Source organism: Melanotaenia boesemani, chromosome 24, assembly GCF_017639745.1.
Source record: "Melanotaenia boesemani isolate fMelBoe1 chromosome 24, fMelBoe1.pri, whole genome shotgun sequence".
Lineage (NCBI taxonomy): Eukaryota > Metazoa > Chordata > Actinopteri > Atheriniformes > Melanotaeniidae > Melanotaenia > Melanotaenia boesemani.
The window spans coordinates 7,892,599-7,910,925 of record NC_055705.1 but is presented as its reverse complement, the minus strand read 5'-3'; the positions used below and the strand labels follow the sequence as shown (position 1 = coordinate 7,910,925).

General features: G+C 43.0%; 1 protein-coding gene across 1 annotated transcript; it reads left to right on the top strand.

Annotated features, from left to right (window-relative positions):
• Window positions 1–1,758: 1,758 nt before the first annotated feature.
• mxra5a (matrix-remodelling associated 5a) lies at window positions 1,759–18,327 on the top strand. The gene is made up of 7 exons (XM_041978264.1): window positions 1,759–1,949; window positions 2,070–2,199; window positions 5,599–5,989; window positions 6,068–9,568; window positions 11,006–11,924; window positions 12,031–12,357; window positions 14,902–18,327. Exons 1-7 carry the CDS (start codon window positions 1,759–1,761, stop codon window positions 16,490–16,492), a joined length of 7,050 nt encoding a protein of 2,349 aa, XP_041834198.1. The 3' UTR covers window positions 16,493–18,327.

Below are 18,327 nucleotides of genomic sequence, written 5' to 3'. Positions count from 1 at the left end.
TGATCAGGAAGGTTCCTTCCTGAAGTGTCTTGAGGCGTTCCTGCCAGCCTCTGCTTTTATTTGCAGCCCGCTGGTGTCAGTCTTTGTGAGTCTGTGCTTGTTCTCTGTTCCAGTCGGTGAGTCGGTGTTAATGACAGGGCTTCAGCATGCAGCTGTCCTCTCTGTGAAGACACGACTCAGCAATTTAACACCTTCTACACTGATTCAGCACTTGCGGCCGAGCTCACGGTCCATCTGATAAATCTGGTTTAGGTTTGGGAATAATCAGAGGAGGCAGATCTGCATGTCTGGTCACCTCCATCTGGAGAAACTGATTTTTTTCCACTATATGACTCGGTTTAACCACAGCTTTACTGAGCTGAGAAGCAACTCACTGAATCAGAGCTGAACTATTCAGACCAAGTAAACATGATGCACTTTGATTTTTATCTGCTTCACTATGTGGAAAGAAAAACATTTCCATAATATTTATGTGTTTTACTCGCGTTTCTCCTAATTTATCTTTAATTATTTCTCTAATGTTTCTTAGACATGAAAACAGACACCTCTTATAAAGCCTCGGTTTGGTTCAGCTCCCTTCAGACGAGTTTTAACACTGAACTGAGAAGTTTCTTGAAAATAAAGAATGAATATTTCATCTTTAGATAAGTAACTAGAGAAGCAGAGATGGTTGCTGATGTGGGTGAAGTCGGAGCAGTTTGTGTTGGACGTAAGGTTTGTCTCATCTCTGGATCTCAAAGGCTGTTAAAGTCAACACACCACAAACTGCTTCCAAATAAACTCTGTTTCATTCATCAGGTTTTGCTTAAATAGCTGCAGTATCACAGGTGTGATTATTATTATAGGAAATTATTATAAGAAAATAATCTGCAGCTCCAGGTGAACTGGTTTATGTAACATTGACACTACAGTGTTGGAAATGCTCATATGGTTTGTTTAATGTGAATAAATTAAGGGTTAAAATCCTTTAAATACAAGGGTGGGGTTGCACCCCAAGGCAGTTTTGCTTGGAGCACATATGGTTAACCCCTGCCCTGGTGTGACCATATATTGTATTTTAATATGAACTGAGGGTCATATGTGACATATTTGGAGCTTCTCGTGTTCTCAGCCTCACATGTTTCCACTGATGACTGATGATCTTATGGATGAAGATTTACTAGGTTCTGCTTCTGTGTAGGATTCAGTCACGTGTGAACATGCTTAGCTCTTCACTTTAACATGCTGAAGCTGGGCATTGGCTCAGGGCGTAAACAGGGGCCAGGAGCGCCTCTGCAGTGAAGACATAGGGATTTAACAGCTGTAGGACTCTGAGTCTGTCTGTCCTTCTCCATCCTTCCTCTCTGTGCTCTCTCCAAACTCTGCTCGCTCCTCCCGCTGCGTCACGGTTGCGCGCTTCTGCAGCGGCTCCTTCAGTCGCTCCAGAGAGGAGACGCACAGCGCACGCAGACAAACTTCTGTCCTCAGAGTTTGACTGGATCATTTCTCTAGTTCTGTCTCTGTCTGCACAGTTTTTAATAAATTGTGTTTTTTTCTTCACTCGGGAGAAAATGGAATCTGAAGACTTTCCTGGGCAGAAGATACCGAGGTTCTGAGGTTAAAAGCGTCTTTACGATGATTTAAAGTCAAAGTTTGTGGAACATTTTGATGCTCAGAGTTCAGAGTCTGGAAGGAAATCTGATCTAAATCCGGATCATGGCCCCAAAGAAGTTAACCTCTGATGGATTTTCTAGTTCCAGACTTATGTCAACCCTCAGGATGAAGATGGAGCCAGGTAACCTGTCCATCCTCCGGACTCTCCTGCTTCTAATCCAGCTGCCCCTTGTCTCCGCGGCCCCCTGTCCCCGACCCTGCTCCTGCCCTCAGCCCGCTGAGCTCCGCTGCACCTTCCGCTCCCTCACCTCCATCCCCGCAGCTGTTCCCAAACACACGGAGCGCATCAACCTGGGGTCAGTCCTTTATGACCCGACCTGCTGGTTTTAACTAGTCCTGATCCAGTCTATTTATGTTCCCAGTCAGGAGGCTTAACGCTTTATTTTACTCAGCCCATACTGGTTTTATGGTTTCAGGTTCAACAGCATTAATAAGATAACAGAGAAGTCGCTGGTTGGTCTGAGGAAGCTGGAGCTGCTGATGGTTCATGGGAACAACATCTACTCTCTGCCTGATGGTGCGTTCAGGGACCTGACGTCACTCCAGGTACACACAGCATCCAGGAAAGGATGAGTCACTGAATGAATGCTGCTTCTGTTCTTTTATTGGTGTCTTATGGTGTGTTTATTAGCCCAGTTTGTCTCTATGCATGACAGAAGTCTTGTACAGGAGAAACCGTCATGCTGTGTGTTCGATTCATTGAAATTTGATCAGATACAACAGGATTTATGAAGAAGACAAGAAATATGAAAGTTTACAACGTTTTCTCCATAAACAAAATTCAGAATGCAAAATCTTCAAACCATTTCAGAAAAAGTTCAGGAACAATTATCTGTCTCCCCTATGGAGTAAAATAACTGTCAATAAAAACACTGTACAAGTACACCTGCATGACTATTCATTTAAAGTTGTGCATAATTTATATAAAACATTTAGAGTGTAATTGTTTGTTAAAAAAAAAAAAAACATTTCAGCTTTAAAAAATTCCAAACATAAAATAAAATTTATGGTTGCAGTTTCTGTGACTTTACTGTCAGAAATATGTCCTGTGCAGACATTTTTTATGGAGTAGAAGATAAATCGATACCACAAACTGATGCTGAGTCTGAGGTCGTATGGCACCAAGATGGCCGACAGAGAACGTAACAGTGACACAGAATAAAATCAGGTAACGTTAAATCTTCATGTACCTGTGAACAAGTGTTGAAGCTTGTTTAAATCGTTTTCCAACAACGCTGGTTTCTGGAACCGACATGAAGTCCATTTTTATCTGCTATCGTTGACCCAGACCAGAGTTCTGCCCTGCGTGGGTCATACTTCCCTGCTACGATCTGATCCAAATGAGGGATCAATCCTAAAGGTTTTTTTTTTTTATCAAGTTTGACTTTTAACCACCCGTTAATTCATAATGAGGGGTTTTAAGGCAGAGAAACAAAAAATATAGAGACGTGAAGCTGCAGGATTTGAAAGGGCAATAAGCGGAAATTCATCATCTCTAGATTGGAGGAATTAAAAAATCCCAAACCAGAGGTTTAATTTAATCTGGAGTATAGCATGACATCACACACCATCTCTCTGTGTCGAGCTCCAGCTCTGTGTTTACCAGCCGGTCTGGCCTGGCGTTCATGTATGCTCATGTAAATCGCCGCCTCCGCCCTCCTCTCTGAGCCCTTGGCCCTCCCTCCCTATAAAAGGCTTCAGCCAGCGAGCAATGGCTGCACATATTTTTGAAGCAAAATGGTGGAGAACGGAATGAAATATTGACCAGAAGACGACCAGGAACCAACATTACCTCAAAAAAAAAAACAAGTCGTTAGCAAAGAAGTTGGATAAAGACATGGACATAAGCTTGATTACCACTGGCCTTGTATTTCCAAAGAGAAAAACCCTGCAAGAACTAAAGAAGCAACAATTTGACTCAGAGCTAGCTCTTCTGGACAGTAAGTAACAACATAAACATTCTGCAGTTCTTCTTCTTTATATTTTTTGGTGGTTGGCAAAAACTAATTGGTGCATTACTGCCACCAAGTGGTCTGGAGTGTGGACCAGAATGTTTCCAAGAGCCCAAGTTGTCAAAACACTAGTTTGTCTGCTACATTCTTCCAATCCCATGCACCTTCTCCCTGTCATTTTGCCACACCCCACCAATGGGGCCTATCCCTCAGTTTGAGAACCACTGTTCTACAACACTCTGACTGCTCATACGACATCTTATAGAGTTGAGAAAAGAAGTTAACTAAAACATCTGGCATCATTACTTTCTCCATCTTTTTTTCCTTTTAAGCCGTAGAGGAGCAGTTCAGTGCATCATCGCCTCTCACTGTAAAAGAAATACATCATGTCTGTATCTTATAATAAAGACCAGTAGATATAAGCGTATTACTTCCTTTTAAAAATGTTCCATCATTCAGCAAAGTTTCAAGTAGAATCATTTCTCCATCACTTAACTGAACAGTCATGATCAGTTAGTGAACTCGATCCATGGACAGTGTTTGTAGGTGAAGTATTTCTGACAGAGCTCTCACATTTCAGCTCATATTAATAACAATGAAACATGAGCCTGAACTCTTAAAGTCCAAAAACATTTATAAATTCAAAGTGAATCAAAAGGAGCATTTAAAACACTGACCTCATTTCAGTGAGCCACAGAAGAGTTTGACTCATGATGAAATGTTTTGGAAGTTTTAACTCCAGATTTTACACCAAACAATCACTGCTGAATGTTTACAGACTACATGACAGAAGGATTTTATCATAAATGTGGTCATACTGCGCTGCTGCAGATTTGTAGGCTGCATCCATGATGAGAATCTCCCATTCCACCACATCCCAAAGCTGCTCTACTGGACTGAGATCTGGTGACTGTGGAGGCCGTTGGAGTCCAGTGAACTCATTGTCATGTTCTAGAAAGCAGGTGGAGATGATCTGAGCTTTGTGACATGGTGCATTATCCTGCTGGAAGTAGCATCAGAAGATGCTACACTGTGGTCATAAAGGGATGGACATGGTCAGCAACAATACTCAGGTAGGCTGTGGTGGTTAAACCAGGCCACGTTGGTACTAAGGAGCCCAAAGTGGGACAAGAAAGTATCCCCACACCATTACACCAGCAGCAGCCTGAAGCTTTGATCTACAGCAGGATGGATCCATGTTTTCCTGATATTTCCACCAAATTCTGAGCCTAACATCTGAATGTGGAACTGAAATGGAGACTCATCAGACCAGCAACGTTTCTCCATCTTCTATTGTCCAGTGTTGGTGAGTGTGTGTGAATTGTAGCCTCAGTTTCATGTTCTTAGCTGACAGGAGGCACCCGGTGTGGTCTTCTGCTGCTGTAGACCATCTGCTTCAAGGTTGGATGTGTTATGTGTTCAGAGATGCTGTTCTGCAGACTTTGGTTGGAACCAGTGTTTATCTGACTTCCTGTTGTCTTTCTATCATCTCCAACCAATCTGTCCATTCTCCTCTGACCTCTGACATCAACCAGACATTCTGGTCCAGACAACTGCTGCTCACTGGATATTTTCTCTTCTTCAGACCATTCTCTGTAAACCCTAGAGATGGTTGACTGTTAAAATCCAGTAAATACTCAGACCAACAACCATGTCACGTTCAGAGTCTCTTTAATCCCCTTTCTTCCTCATTCTGATGCTCAGTTTGAACTTCAGCAGGTTGTCTTCACCATGTCTACATGACTACATATATTTAGTTGCAGCCATGTGATTGGCTGGTTAGATATTTGTGTTAGCAAGCAGTTGGAGTTGATAAAGTGGCTGATGGGTGTAGTTTCCTGTATTTAAGATTAATTTCTGACCATATGATTAATTTGTCATTTTTATATTTTATGTTATCAATTACTTCAAAATCTCTATGCATTTCCAGTCCAATTTAAAGTTAATGTTTTGATAAAGTAATGATGAGCTTCTGTTCCACTTGTTGATTTAGATGTTGATGCTGAGCTACAACAAGCTGAAGGAGATCAGCAGAAACACCTTCCAGGGTTTGTGGTCATTGGCCAGGTTGCATCTGGATCACAACCACCTGGACTTCATCCATCCCGATGCCTTCCAGGGTCTCACCTCATTGCGCCTGCTGCAGCTGGAAGGAAACCGACTTCAGCAGCTGCATCCAGCCACCTTCACCACCTTCACTGTGATGGGCCAGTTCCACATCTCCACTCTGCGGCACCTCCACCTGTCAGACAACGGACTGATGTCGCTGCCCTCTAGGCTAGTGGAGACCATGCCACAGTTAGAAAATCTCTTCCTTCATGGGAACCCATGGATCTGTGACTGCAGCATGAAGTGGCTCCACAGTTGGGAAAAGACTTCACCAGGTCAGAAACCACTTAATTGTCACAGATAAAAGGTTTTATGTTCTTATAATAAAACCTTCTTCTTTTCTTCTGCTCCAGGTGTTTTAAAATGTAAGAAGGACCGAAACCTTCCTAAAGGGCAACTGTGTCCTGTGTGCTCTTCTCCCAGAAATCTCCAGGCAACAGATCTCCATGCTGCGGAGGATCTGATCTGTAGTGGACCTCTCATCAACTCTCCTCAAAGAACTTCGCTACAGGAAGATCAAAGTGAGGTTTTGACCACAGAGGACTTCAAGGAACCTATTGGGAGTGTATCCCTGAGCCTTTCTGATGAGCACGGGAACCAGGTGGATCTGGAGTGTAGTGTTAGTGAGCCCAGAGAACTTACCAACATCAGCTGGGAGCAGATTAACCCACTCCAGCTGGTCTCCAACATCACTTTCTTGGTGGACCTTGAATGTCCTGTTGACAGAGAGAGATATGAGCAGCTCTGGAGGTTGATTGCCTACTATAGCAGCGTGCCGGCTCATTTAGAGCGAGGATTCATCATAAGCAAAGATCCTCACCCAACTTACGTGTACAGACAGAGCTCTGTGAAGGATGCCCTGTATTACACGGGTGTTAAAGTTAACATGATGGCCCAACCTGAATGGTTGATGCAGACGTCTGTAGACCTGCAGCTGAACCGACCTCAGTCATCAGCTAGAACCGTCAAACTGATCCTGGGGATGGATGTCTCAAAGACGCTGGAAACAGAGCTGGTGCGGAGACAGAGCAGGACATGGGTCACAATTGAGTCAACAAACACGACTCGTAAAGTTTTTACTGTCATGTTGGGCAGGCCAAGTCAAATGGACTGCAAAGTGCAGAGCTCTGAGCGGCCGGTTATTCAGTGGATGCTACCAGATGGGTCCAAGCTGGATGCTCCGTACAGCAGTTCAGACAACAGAGTGTCTGTTTCCGGCGATGGAAGACTGGTTATTAAAGCTGTCAGCCACAAAGACACAGGGGTTTACTACTGCATGGCCAGGGTTAATGGAGACTTTTCTGTCCTACACTTCCATCTGAATGTGCAGGAGTCCTCCAGCCCGCTCCCAGGGGAGGAAACCCAAGTTACATCCATTGAAAAGCTTGCAGGGAACCCTGTTTCCATTGACTGCACAGCTTCTGGTTCCCCTGATGCTGATGTTGGCTGGATTCTACCAAGCAACAATATAGTTAGTTTCCATCATAACTCATCCAGAGTTTTTGTCTACTCCAACGGCACTTTAAATATCCCACAGACACAGTTGTTGGACAGCGGTTATTACAAATGCATTGCTATGAATCAGTTTGGCGTGGATACACTGGCTACAAAAATGACTGTACTCAGGCGTAAAGGACTCATGCAGCCTTTACAAAAGTTTCCAACAAGACCTCAGTCGGCTTCAGGTGTCAACACTCAGATTAAAATCCTTCCAGCGGAAACAGAGGAGGCATCTGGGGATATGGAGGTCAGTCAGGATGGAGCCCCAACAAGACGCCTGGTTGGTGTTAGAAGGAGGATTCCAGGCAAAGGTGGTGTCCATCCATCCAGGAATGTGTGGCGGAGACCGCCAGTGCTTCAGAAACCACCAGGATCTCACACTGAAAACAGAAGGAGGATTAATATGTCAAAGAACAAAATCGACCCAGAGAAATGGGCGGATATTTTGGCGAAGATTAGAGACAAAAATACTGGCACGGTCACACCATTCCCAGTTCAGCACACAACGCAGAATGAAGCAACTACAGAGGGATCACCAGGTGGACTGACTCTATCTGAGCAGCAGGGTTACATCACAACAAACACTCCGGTACCACATACACAACTGAAAACCAATCAGCACAATGAACTGGACCAAGACAATATAAATGATGATACTCTGAGCAGCTTACATACTACAACAGAGCTAGAGATGACACCGAGTGAACACACAACCAATGAACCAAGCAGCAAATCTTCCCCTCTAACAACTGTTTCCCTACATGCCACCACAAACTCTCCCAGCAGCAGCACATTTTATCTCCTGGACAACCAGGCTAATACCATAGCAACTGAACAAGGCGTACTCCAAGAGGAAGATGGGAAATATTTCAGTGAGACCACCACACCACTGCAGGACACAAGACTCAGTGATCTGCAAAGAGATCCACTCACAACAGCATCTCCAGCAACTACGGCAGTTCCCATCTTTACCATAAGGACAGAGCCTGAAACACAACTTCCTCCACGCCTCCGGCTGCCCAGCAACAGGAGAAGGAATGGGCATCGAAGGAAAAGGCCCAACAGACGGAAACAAAGGGTGAATAAAGCCACCACGCCCGTAAACACTGCCCTGACAACGGCCACAGCCTCTACAGACCTAAAAATAGAACATTTGGGAATTTCAACAGTGAGTTTCAGCAGCACTGTTCCTTTCACTGATGGCCAAGTGAAGTCATCACTCACACCGAGTCTCAAAGAAAGCACAGTCTCCGGGCATGAGCATGAGGTGGGCCCCAAAACCACCTCACCACCAACTTCTTCCTATGAAACAAAGGACAGTCGTCTTCTCATGGCCAAACCACTTTCTGAAAGCTCATCGGTTACATTTCCAACAGCCTCTCCAGGACTGGGACTCCAAAATGCAAGCTCTCTATCAGCCATGGGAATCTCACAAAGTACATCTGTTCCAGAGTTTTCCGAGATGTTCACATTAACCACTCAGCCGTGGTTTACAGATGGTACTCCACCATGGCCTGACACTGCAACACGATCGCCAACAGATGTCGAGAATAATCAATCAGGCCGTCAAGACGCAGTCACTGACAAGAGTGGAAAGACTCTTTTAAAAGGGACTGAAGTCTCAGTGCCATCCCCATCTGCCTCAGTGGATTCTTTCATCCAGGAAGCAGACAGGACGATGACTGCTTACACTTCCTTTGGATTAATCAGGACACCTAGCACACTTACTGAGAATTATTTACAGACAGAACAGACGAACACGAGGACATTGTCTGATGTTTATCATAGCTTCAGTCAGAGTGAAAATGTGGATGAAAAACTTGAAGAAACAAGTAGCATAAAAACACCTGTTATCACATCCACACCTCAACCTGGAACCCTTTCCAAATTCAGGATACATCCCAATAAACCCCAAATATCTTCCACGGGAGCTGAAATGAGCCCGACACTGAGGGCCACCACAGAGTATCCCAGAATCAGTCCCGACCAACTAACAAAATTTATCCTCACCACAGCAGAAACAGCCAGAACATCACCTGCGTCACCTGACCTAAAACTCCCTACAAGAAGTCCAGCTTTCCCAGACATGAACCTGGACAGCAGGCCAATGGCGAAGCACCCAGTGACCTCCATCCCAGCAGCTGCTACGGTCCAATCCAACCCGTCCAAAAAGACATCATCAACAAGCACTTATCAGCAGCTACCTGGACAAGAATCTGCTCCAAGAGGGAAGCCAAGGATAACTACGAAAAACTTCCAAATGATCACTGTGAAAGCTGAAACAGATGCTCAGCTTCCCTGTGAGGCTGAGGGCCTGCCAATGCCCTTCCTGTCATGGACTAAAGTTTCTACTGGTATGTATGACTCAAGCACATAACTCAGCTTTGTGTGCAGCCACTAAACTTTCTGCTTTCAGTATGTCTGCAGCTGTATTTACAGGAGGTATGGCAACATATCTCTGTACAACACTAATTCCAAAATGTTGGAATGCTGTGTGAAATGTAAATAAATAAAAAAAAGCAGAATGCTTTTTTAAACATTTATTTATTAGTTTATTTGATAGAGACAGTTCATATTAATAAACATATGTTTACAACAGATGTAAACATGCTGGATTATAGCTAACAAGCTAATTTGCATTTGTAGTCATTAGGCCAGTGAATATAGAGTATGCAATACAATAAAACAATAAAATGTTGATGCCACAAAAGGATTGAAACATAATACGTGACATTAATATTTTAAAACATGTTTACAATGATTTTCTAATCTCATCAATCCATATTTGTTACAGTAGAAAATAAACACGTTAGATGTTAAAACTGAGACATTTCATATCTCCATGGACAATAAAAGCTTATGTAGAATCTGATGGTAGCAACACATCTGTAAGAAGTTGGAATAGATGCATCAAAAAGCTGGAAAAGTAAGTGGCAGAAATAAAATGAACTGGAGGAGTATTTGACAACCAATTAGGTTAACTGGCAACAGGTCAGTAACATGACTGTGTATAAAAGGAGCATTTCAGAGAGGCAGAGTCTCTCAGATGTAAAGATGGACAGAGGTTCAAAAGTCTAAGAAAAAACTTTGTGTAAAACTTGTAATTGAAAAGTTTCAGAGAAATGTTTCTCAGCATGAAATTATGACTACTGAAGATCCTGCCATCTACAGTGTATAATGTCTTTAAAAGATTAAGAGTATCGGGGAATTTCAAGGACGAAGGTCAAAACTGGATGCTGGTAATCTTGTGGCCCTCAGGCAGTACTGCGTTAAAACTACACATGAGTATCTACTGGAAATCACTGCATGGGCTCAGAAAGACCACAGATCGCTCTGCTATCCAAAAATGCAGGTCTCTGCCTCTCTGAAAAGTTCCTTTTATACCTAGTCATGGTACTGACCTGCTGCCATTTAACCTAATTAGCTGTCATATGCTCCTGCAGTTGTTTTTTATTTGTACAAATTACTTTTCCAGCATTTTGTTTCCCCTGTTCCATTTTTTCATATGTGTTGCTGCCATCAGATTCAAAATAAGATAATATTTTCCATTAAATGGTAAAATGTCTCAGTTTCAACACTTGTAAATCATAGCTTTTTGTTTTTATTTATGTTTTACACTGCGTCCTAGCATTTTTGGCATTGGAGTTTTATTGTTGGCACTGTTTGTGCCCAGGTCTAAATTAATGTAATGGATTAATATCAATTCACCACAAAAACTGAGAAAATGGCATGACTGCTTCATGTTTTATTCTACATCTTGTAATTGAAACTGTGTGTTTCCATTTGTATAGGGCTAAGCATTGCTCAGAACACCAGAATGCAGAGATTTGAGGTCCACCTCAATGGTACATTAATCATCAGGAAGGCACAGATAATGGACAGCGGTCAGTACCTGTGCACAGTTCAGAACCAGTACGGTGCAGACAGGAGGATCGTTAACCTTGCAGTCCAGTCTCAGCATCCACGGATCCTCCAGCCAAGGCACCGAGATGTCACTGTGCCTCTTGGTGGCAAAGTTGATTTGGAGTGCAGAGTGGAAGGGCATCCCCCACCTCAGGTTACGTGGGTCCTCCCAAACCAGGTCCACATGACAGCAGCCTCGGCCAGCGTGTCCTCCCAACACCGTGTGGCTGTCGATAATAACGGAACCTTATGGATCAGCCAGGCCAGTTATTCAGACCGAGGGATTTATAAGTGCATTAGCAGCAGTGTAGCTGGGGCCGACTCTGTGTTGGTATATCTTTACGTCTCAGTGTTGCCACCGGTGATTCAGCAGACCCGACATGAGAACATGAGTCTTCCAGAGGGCGGTTCTGCCTACATCCACTGCTCTGCCACAGGTGCTCCTCCACCTGTCATACGCTGGATCACACCTGATGGCATGCAGCTCACTGCTTCGCAGCTAGTTACTGGACGAAACTTCATCGTCTTCCCTAATGGGACCCTCTACATACGAGGACTAGGCTCTGGTAATTCTGGAAGATACGAGTGCTCGGCCAGCAACAACATGGCATCCAGCAGGAGAACTGTTATCTTAACTGTAAAGAAGAATCTGTTCTCTGCCAAAGCCAGCATTGTATCATCATCTCCACAGAAAACAGAGGTGATCTATGGAAAAAAGCTGCTGCTCAACTGCATGGCTAAAGGGGAGCCCAAGCCCCGAATCATCTGGAGGACACCCTCCAAAAAGCTGGTGGATGCTCAGTACAGGTGAGAAAATATTGTAATCCATATGAAACCCCTATGCCCAAATCCTGGTGTCATTAGTAATATATACTGTAGGTGCTTGAGTGTTACTTTTCTTCCATTTTTGCAGTTTTGACCCCAGGATCAAAGTGCTTCTTAATGGCACTATAACCATCCATTCAGTGACTGACAAAGACAGCGGCGAATACCTGTGTATGGCACGTAACAAGATGGGTGACGACTACATTCAGCTGCGAGTCGACGTGCTGACCAGACCAGCCAAGATTGAGCAGAAGCAGCAGCCGTCGAGTCAGGAGGTGGTGTACGGTGAAGACCTGAAGGTGGATTGTGTGGCCTCTGGGCTCCCCAACCCTGAGATCAGCTGGGCTCTGCCAGATGGCACCATGGTTAACCCGGTCAAACAAAGAGACGGAATAAGTGTGGGACGAAGTCGCAGGTATGAGCTGCTAGTAGAGTCACTTTTAAGTTAGCTTAAAAAAATAGAACCCAAGGGAGTTTTTATCTGCCTGTTTTCCTGCAAATTACCTAAAATGCTAACATCAACTGTGTAGGACGGTATCCTTATGAACAACTGATCAAAAGTTTTATAGACTTATGAATTCCATTATAAAACGTCAGTTTTGTGTTTCACTGCAAATTATCTAGTTTTAGGTAATGATGATTTTTAGTTAAAAATATAAATATTTTGTTTATGTTATTTGTTATTTCTTTCATGTGACTTATCAAGGCACACAACTGGTTTCCTGTGTCGCCTCCATTTAAAATCAGCTTCTCTTGTCGAGATGATATCAAATTCTGATGTTTTCCTTCACCAGTGTGGATTATATTTACCTGTAATGTATTTTGCAGCGTATTATCGCTCACATTAGCAGCTAACACTAAGACTGCAGGTTCTCGTATTAGCAGCTAAAGCTAAGACCATGGGCTCGCGTATTAGCTAACGCTAAGACCACGGGCTCTCATATTAGCAGCTAATGCTAAGACCGTGGGCTCACGTATTAGCAGCTAATGCTAAGACCGCGGGCTTTCGTATTAGCAGCTAATGCTAAGATTGCGGGCTCTTGTATTAGCAGCTAACGCTAAGACCACTAGCAATGTCACCACATATTCATGTACTTTGAAATAAACCAACATGGTCATTTAAAGCCACATTTTCTCTCAAACAGGTTTACATTTGTTCCTTTTTTTAAAAAGTAACCAGTCTGATGCTATTTATCTGATTTACATGATGGCATCTCATAGTTGTGCCTGTTCTCTGTGTCCACGGTGTCCATACACATACACACACACACACACGTGTGTGCGCACACAGGATTCCGTCAGAGGACAGAGTGCATGCGTTGACAACATGTCATCCAGCTGAAAATGAGACAAAAATGTGGGAGTTTTCTAGATTCTCTCAGGCAGGTGAAGCATCTTGCTTCAGTGAAGAGCAGATGGAGTATTCCTCCTGCTCCGGTGGTATGGGCTTGACACATGGGAGGCGACCAATGACATCGACAGATGAAACTCTCCAGGACTCGACAAACAGCAGCAAGGGCGACACGTTGCACCTTGCGCTCTCAGAATGCTTTTCACCTAGAAATGTGATTGGTTATGATATTGGAAGGAATTTTGACATTTTTAAAGTAGTCCGTGACAGACAAAGTATGACAGATGAAGGGATAGAAGATTTTGTTCGAATTGACAGAAATCTTGCTGTTGACTCTACTGAACAAAAGAGAAAGACAACCCTGGGTTCATCCTATTTTACAAACAATTTCATCATTTGATGGTGGACCTTAAGGCTGATCAAGTCATCACATCTAAAATGATCTGTTCTTCTAAGTTGAAAGTGTTTGCAGACTGCACTGTCTAGCCTGCTCTCATAGGTCAGTTAATGATGCCCCTCGCTAGTTGGTTGCAGTGCCATGCGACAGCGACAACAATTGAACATTTTTCTATTTGTTGCGTTGTGTTGCGTTGCACCCAGCTGATTAGCCACGTGAAACAATAGATGTACATGCATACAGCTAACTACAGTGTAACAATGCATGAAAGTGTTAGCTATTAGCATCATGACCTCTCATTACTCTTGTTTTTGGAGTCTAAATCAGGCTCAAAAGTGTTCAACTGTATGTTTTGTGTTAACATTGTTGACTAAGTTTGTTTCTAAAATGAAAACAGTGCTCACTCCCAACAACTACTCCTGGTAGTTGACCAGAGGCAGCTTGCATCAGGGGGAGGCGGGACTCAGGGCGGAAGAGTCTCATTCTGCTTGTTTCTGGCAGGCTGATCTGAGTCTATGGAGAGGATCAATATAAAATAAATAAAGGGGTTCATGAACAAATGCTGGATCGAGTCTTGCCCCTGTGGACTCATATTAAAATAAATTAGCCTGAAGTTAGCATAATAGAGTCACTTTAAGCAATCACATAATGACTTAAAGTCTCTCATTCCTTGAACAACAACTTCAGAAGACACATTGTGTGGTTGTGGAACAGATTTCATGCATTTTCAGAAGAGTCTGGTGACTGGTCTGCAATGAGCAAGAAAAATTAGTAAAAAGACTGAAGAAAATCCAAAAGCTGCATTAAGAACTAATCAAGTCATTACTAAAGAAGGTGAATGGATGGATGGATGGATGGATGGATGGATGGGTGGATGGATGGGTGGATGGGTGGATGGATGGATGGATGGATGGTTTTAAATTAAAAATTTCATTTTTGAACTGAAAGATTGTTGCCAACTGACTTTTAAAGATCATTGTTATCTATTTCAGTCAATATTGTCTGATATTCATCTACAAAGACTTTAGATAAAAAGCTGTCCATCCATCAATCCATCTTTTTGAAATGGTTATAGGTGATGGTTAAATCTTATCTACATTGTCAATGATAATAAATGTTAAATGTAATTTTATGAATATTTATATTTCTCAACATACAAAGTCTAACATCACACTTTTTTTGCTCTTCTTTACTTCCTGCATTTTTTGTAGGTACGTGGTGTTTGATAACGGAACACTTTACTTCAATGATGTGGGTATGCCAGAAGAAGGAGACTACACCTGCTATGCAGAGAACCAACTGGGCAAAGACGAGATGAAAGTCAGTGTCCGGGTGAAGGCTGTAACGTCCCCTCCACAAATCCAGAATAAAGACCAAAAGACTGTCAGAGTTTTCTACGGTGACACAGTAACGCTGCAGTGTAATGCCAAGAGTGAACCAGAACCTGCCATCACTTGGATTTCCCCGACAATGAAAGTGATTTCCCCAGCATTGGACAAATACCAGATCCTGGATGATGGAACACTGGTTGTTCAAAAAGTCCAACGTTTTGATGGAGGTAACTACACTTGCATGGCTAGGAACAGTGCTGGACAAGACCATAAAGTCACCAGGCTGGAGGTCTTGGTAACACCTCCAGTAATTAATGGGTTAACAGGAGCCGCCAATGTAATCAAAGTGAGGACAGCTGAGGATAAACAAACGCTGGTGGACTGTGTAGCAAAGGGAATCCCCACACCTCGTATCATGTGGATTCTGCCAGGAAATGTTATCCTTCCTGCACCGTATTACAGCAACCGAATGACGGTTCATCTGAACGGTACCTTGGAAATCCGGTCGCCCAAGAAGACCGACTCAGGACAACTGGCTTGCATTGCTCGCAATGAGGGAGGCGAAGTCAGGCTTGTGGTTAACTTGGATGTGAAGGAAGCTGTCCAAATGCCACAAACAAGAGGTCCAAGAGCAGACAGCTTCTTACTCACAGTAGGAAACACAATGACTTTAAATTGCTCTTTTGAGGGCTCAAGCCTACCTCAGCCTACCTGGATTCTACCCAATGGTACACCTTTGCATGGTGGTGTTCGGTTTTCTAAGTTTTTCCACCGGCTTGATGGCTCTTTGGTTATCAGCAACCCATCTGTTGCTGAGGCAGGTATGTATCGCTGTCTGGGCCACAGCTCTGGAGGTCTTGTAGAGCACAGGATCACATTATCCCCAGGGATAAAGCCAGACATAACCAACAGATACATCTCACCTGTCAAAATCATGAATGGAGAAACACTTTTGCTTCATTGTCAAACTACTGGGGAGCCACTTCGACTAACATGGACCCTTCCCAGTGGGGTTGTCCTGAACATGCCACAGAGAGCTGGACGATATGCTATACTACCCAACGGGACACTTGCCATCCGACAGGTATCAGTCTATGATCGAGGACCTTATGTTTGCAGAGCTGCTAATGAGTATGGAAGCTCTCTGCTGCCTGTATCTGTAACTGTGATTGCACACCCACCACGGATTACCAGCGGCCCCCCCTCTGTGACTTACGTGAAACATGGAGTTGCTGTTCAGCTAAACTGTGCAGCAACTGGGATCCCTAAAGTGGAGCTGGCATGGGAAACACCGGATAAAACCCGCTTGGTTGCCAGTACGCAACCACGCCTTTTTGGAAATAGGTATCTCCACCCACAAGGTTCGCTTATCATCCAGAACCCGACACACAGGGATGCCGGCGTCTACAGATGCACAGCCAGGAATGCCATTGGCACAGACTCTAAAACTACAATTCTTAATGTGTTCTGAGGAATTCAGGATCAAAATCCATACTGTATGCCCAAGAACCTGCCTTATTTAAAGCAACAAATGTTTTTGGTTTTAAAATGTAGTGAAAACTGCTGTCACGATGAAATAATGAGATGACTGGAACTTACAGCAGTGCTTTGTGAGTGGATTAAAGGCCTTAAGCTGAAAATATACTTATTTTCATTATGAATAGAGATTTTTGTCATGGCTGCCTCACATATCTTGCATTTGTTAGAAGCTTTGTTTGTCAGTGTCCTCAGAAATTAACATGACATGTTCACAAATTGCAATACGTGAATCACCAGTAGGGGCAGTGCAGGGACCAATTTAACTGGATGTCAAGTCACCGGATGGACAGCAGTAAAAATTAGGTTAACTTTCTAAGACAAAACACAGTGTGGTTGGTTTACAGGTCTTATAAACTCCATATGCTCTTTAAAAACAAGTGATTTATTGATTTGAATCGATTCAAGTTTAATTATTCCAGTATTGCTTCATAAAACCCAAAGACTGATTTTTAAATACTATTAATTTAATTTACACCCAATGAGAATAATTCTAATTGTAAGGTTAGAAAAACTATCAGAAATTTTATAAATAAGGATATAGGGTTTCTGGTAGATTATGTTCACAGCTGTGACAAGGCATCTCTATGCCCAATATCAGCTTCTATCTACATTCTGTTAATGACTAATTCAGACTGGGTTACATTTACCTGTAAACTATTGAGCAGCTTATTACCTCTTACATTAGCAGCTAGCGCTAAGACCTCGTTCTCTGCTATGTTCAACGAACAGTGACTGTTTTAAAAATAACAGGAAGTAGAGTCACCACAAGCATACATCCTTTGAAATAGCGGTGATAATGGACTGGTAAATATTGAGGATCTTTTGAATATTGTATTTCAAAAGTACATGTAGATGTGGATTTCACCACCACCTCATGTTAGCCTCTGCCTGATGTAGGTGGCACATGCGCATGCATTGTGATTAAGGTCAGGGTAATTTAGATCTATAAAACCTGCGTACCTACTTTAAGTATTGGTATTGAATCTGATTACTAACAGTATCTGGATCTGATTCCACACAAAGCTGATACTCATTAAAGATGTAACAACCCATTAACCTCAATGGACACACTGATTGAATCATCAGTAATTCATCCAGCCATCATCTATGACGCTCCATTAAGGGTCGCGGGGAAGCTGGAGCCTAACCCAGCATTTAGCAGGTGAGAGACAAGGTACGTCCTGGACAGGTCACCAGACCTCTGCAGGGACAACAAAGAGAGACAGACACTTGCAATTTAGAGTCACCAATTAACCTAACATGCATGTCAGTGGATGGTGGGATGAAGTCAGAGTGCCCGGACAGAACCTACGCATACATGGAGAAAACATGCCGAAGCTCGAACCAGCAACCTTCTGGCTGTGAGGCTGCGTTGCAAACCACCACACCACCATGTAGCCCCAATGTCAACCATGTAAATGGAAAATATGGATTAAACATGGATATGGTCATCATTTGTGAGAAAGAATGTGTGGAATATTTATTTTCTATTTTATTTGTTCAAAAACCAAAACCTTTAATCTTTTAGTCTGATAGGAAAAATGTGATATCCAAATGTGTGGTGTGTAAATATAAACTGTAATACTTTGGTTATTATAACTAATTTCTAAACTTATCTGGTGTGAGGGTAAATATGAAGGCTTACGTTATATCCTGCTTTAATAACCACAAACAGAAACCTATTCTTTTAGTTTTCTTTTACAGGATGTTAGATAAGTTTTTGTTTTGAATGTCTGATTGGGCTCAGGAATAAAATTAGATTTTGAT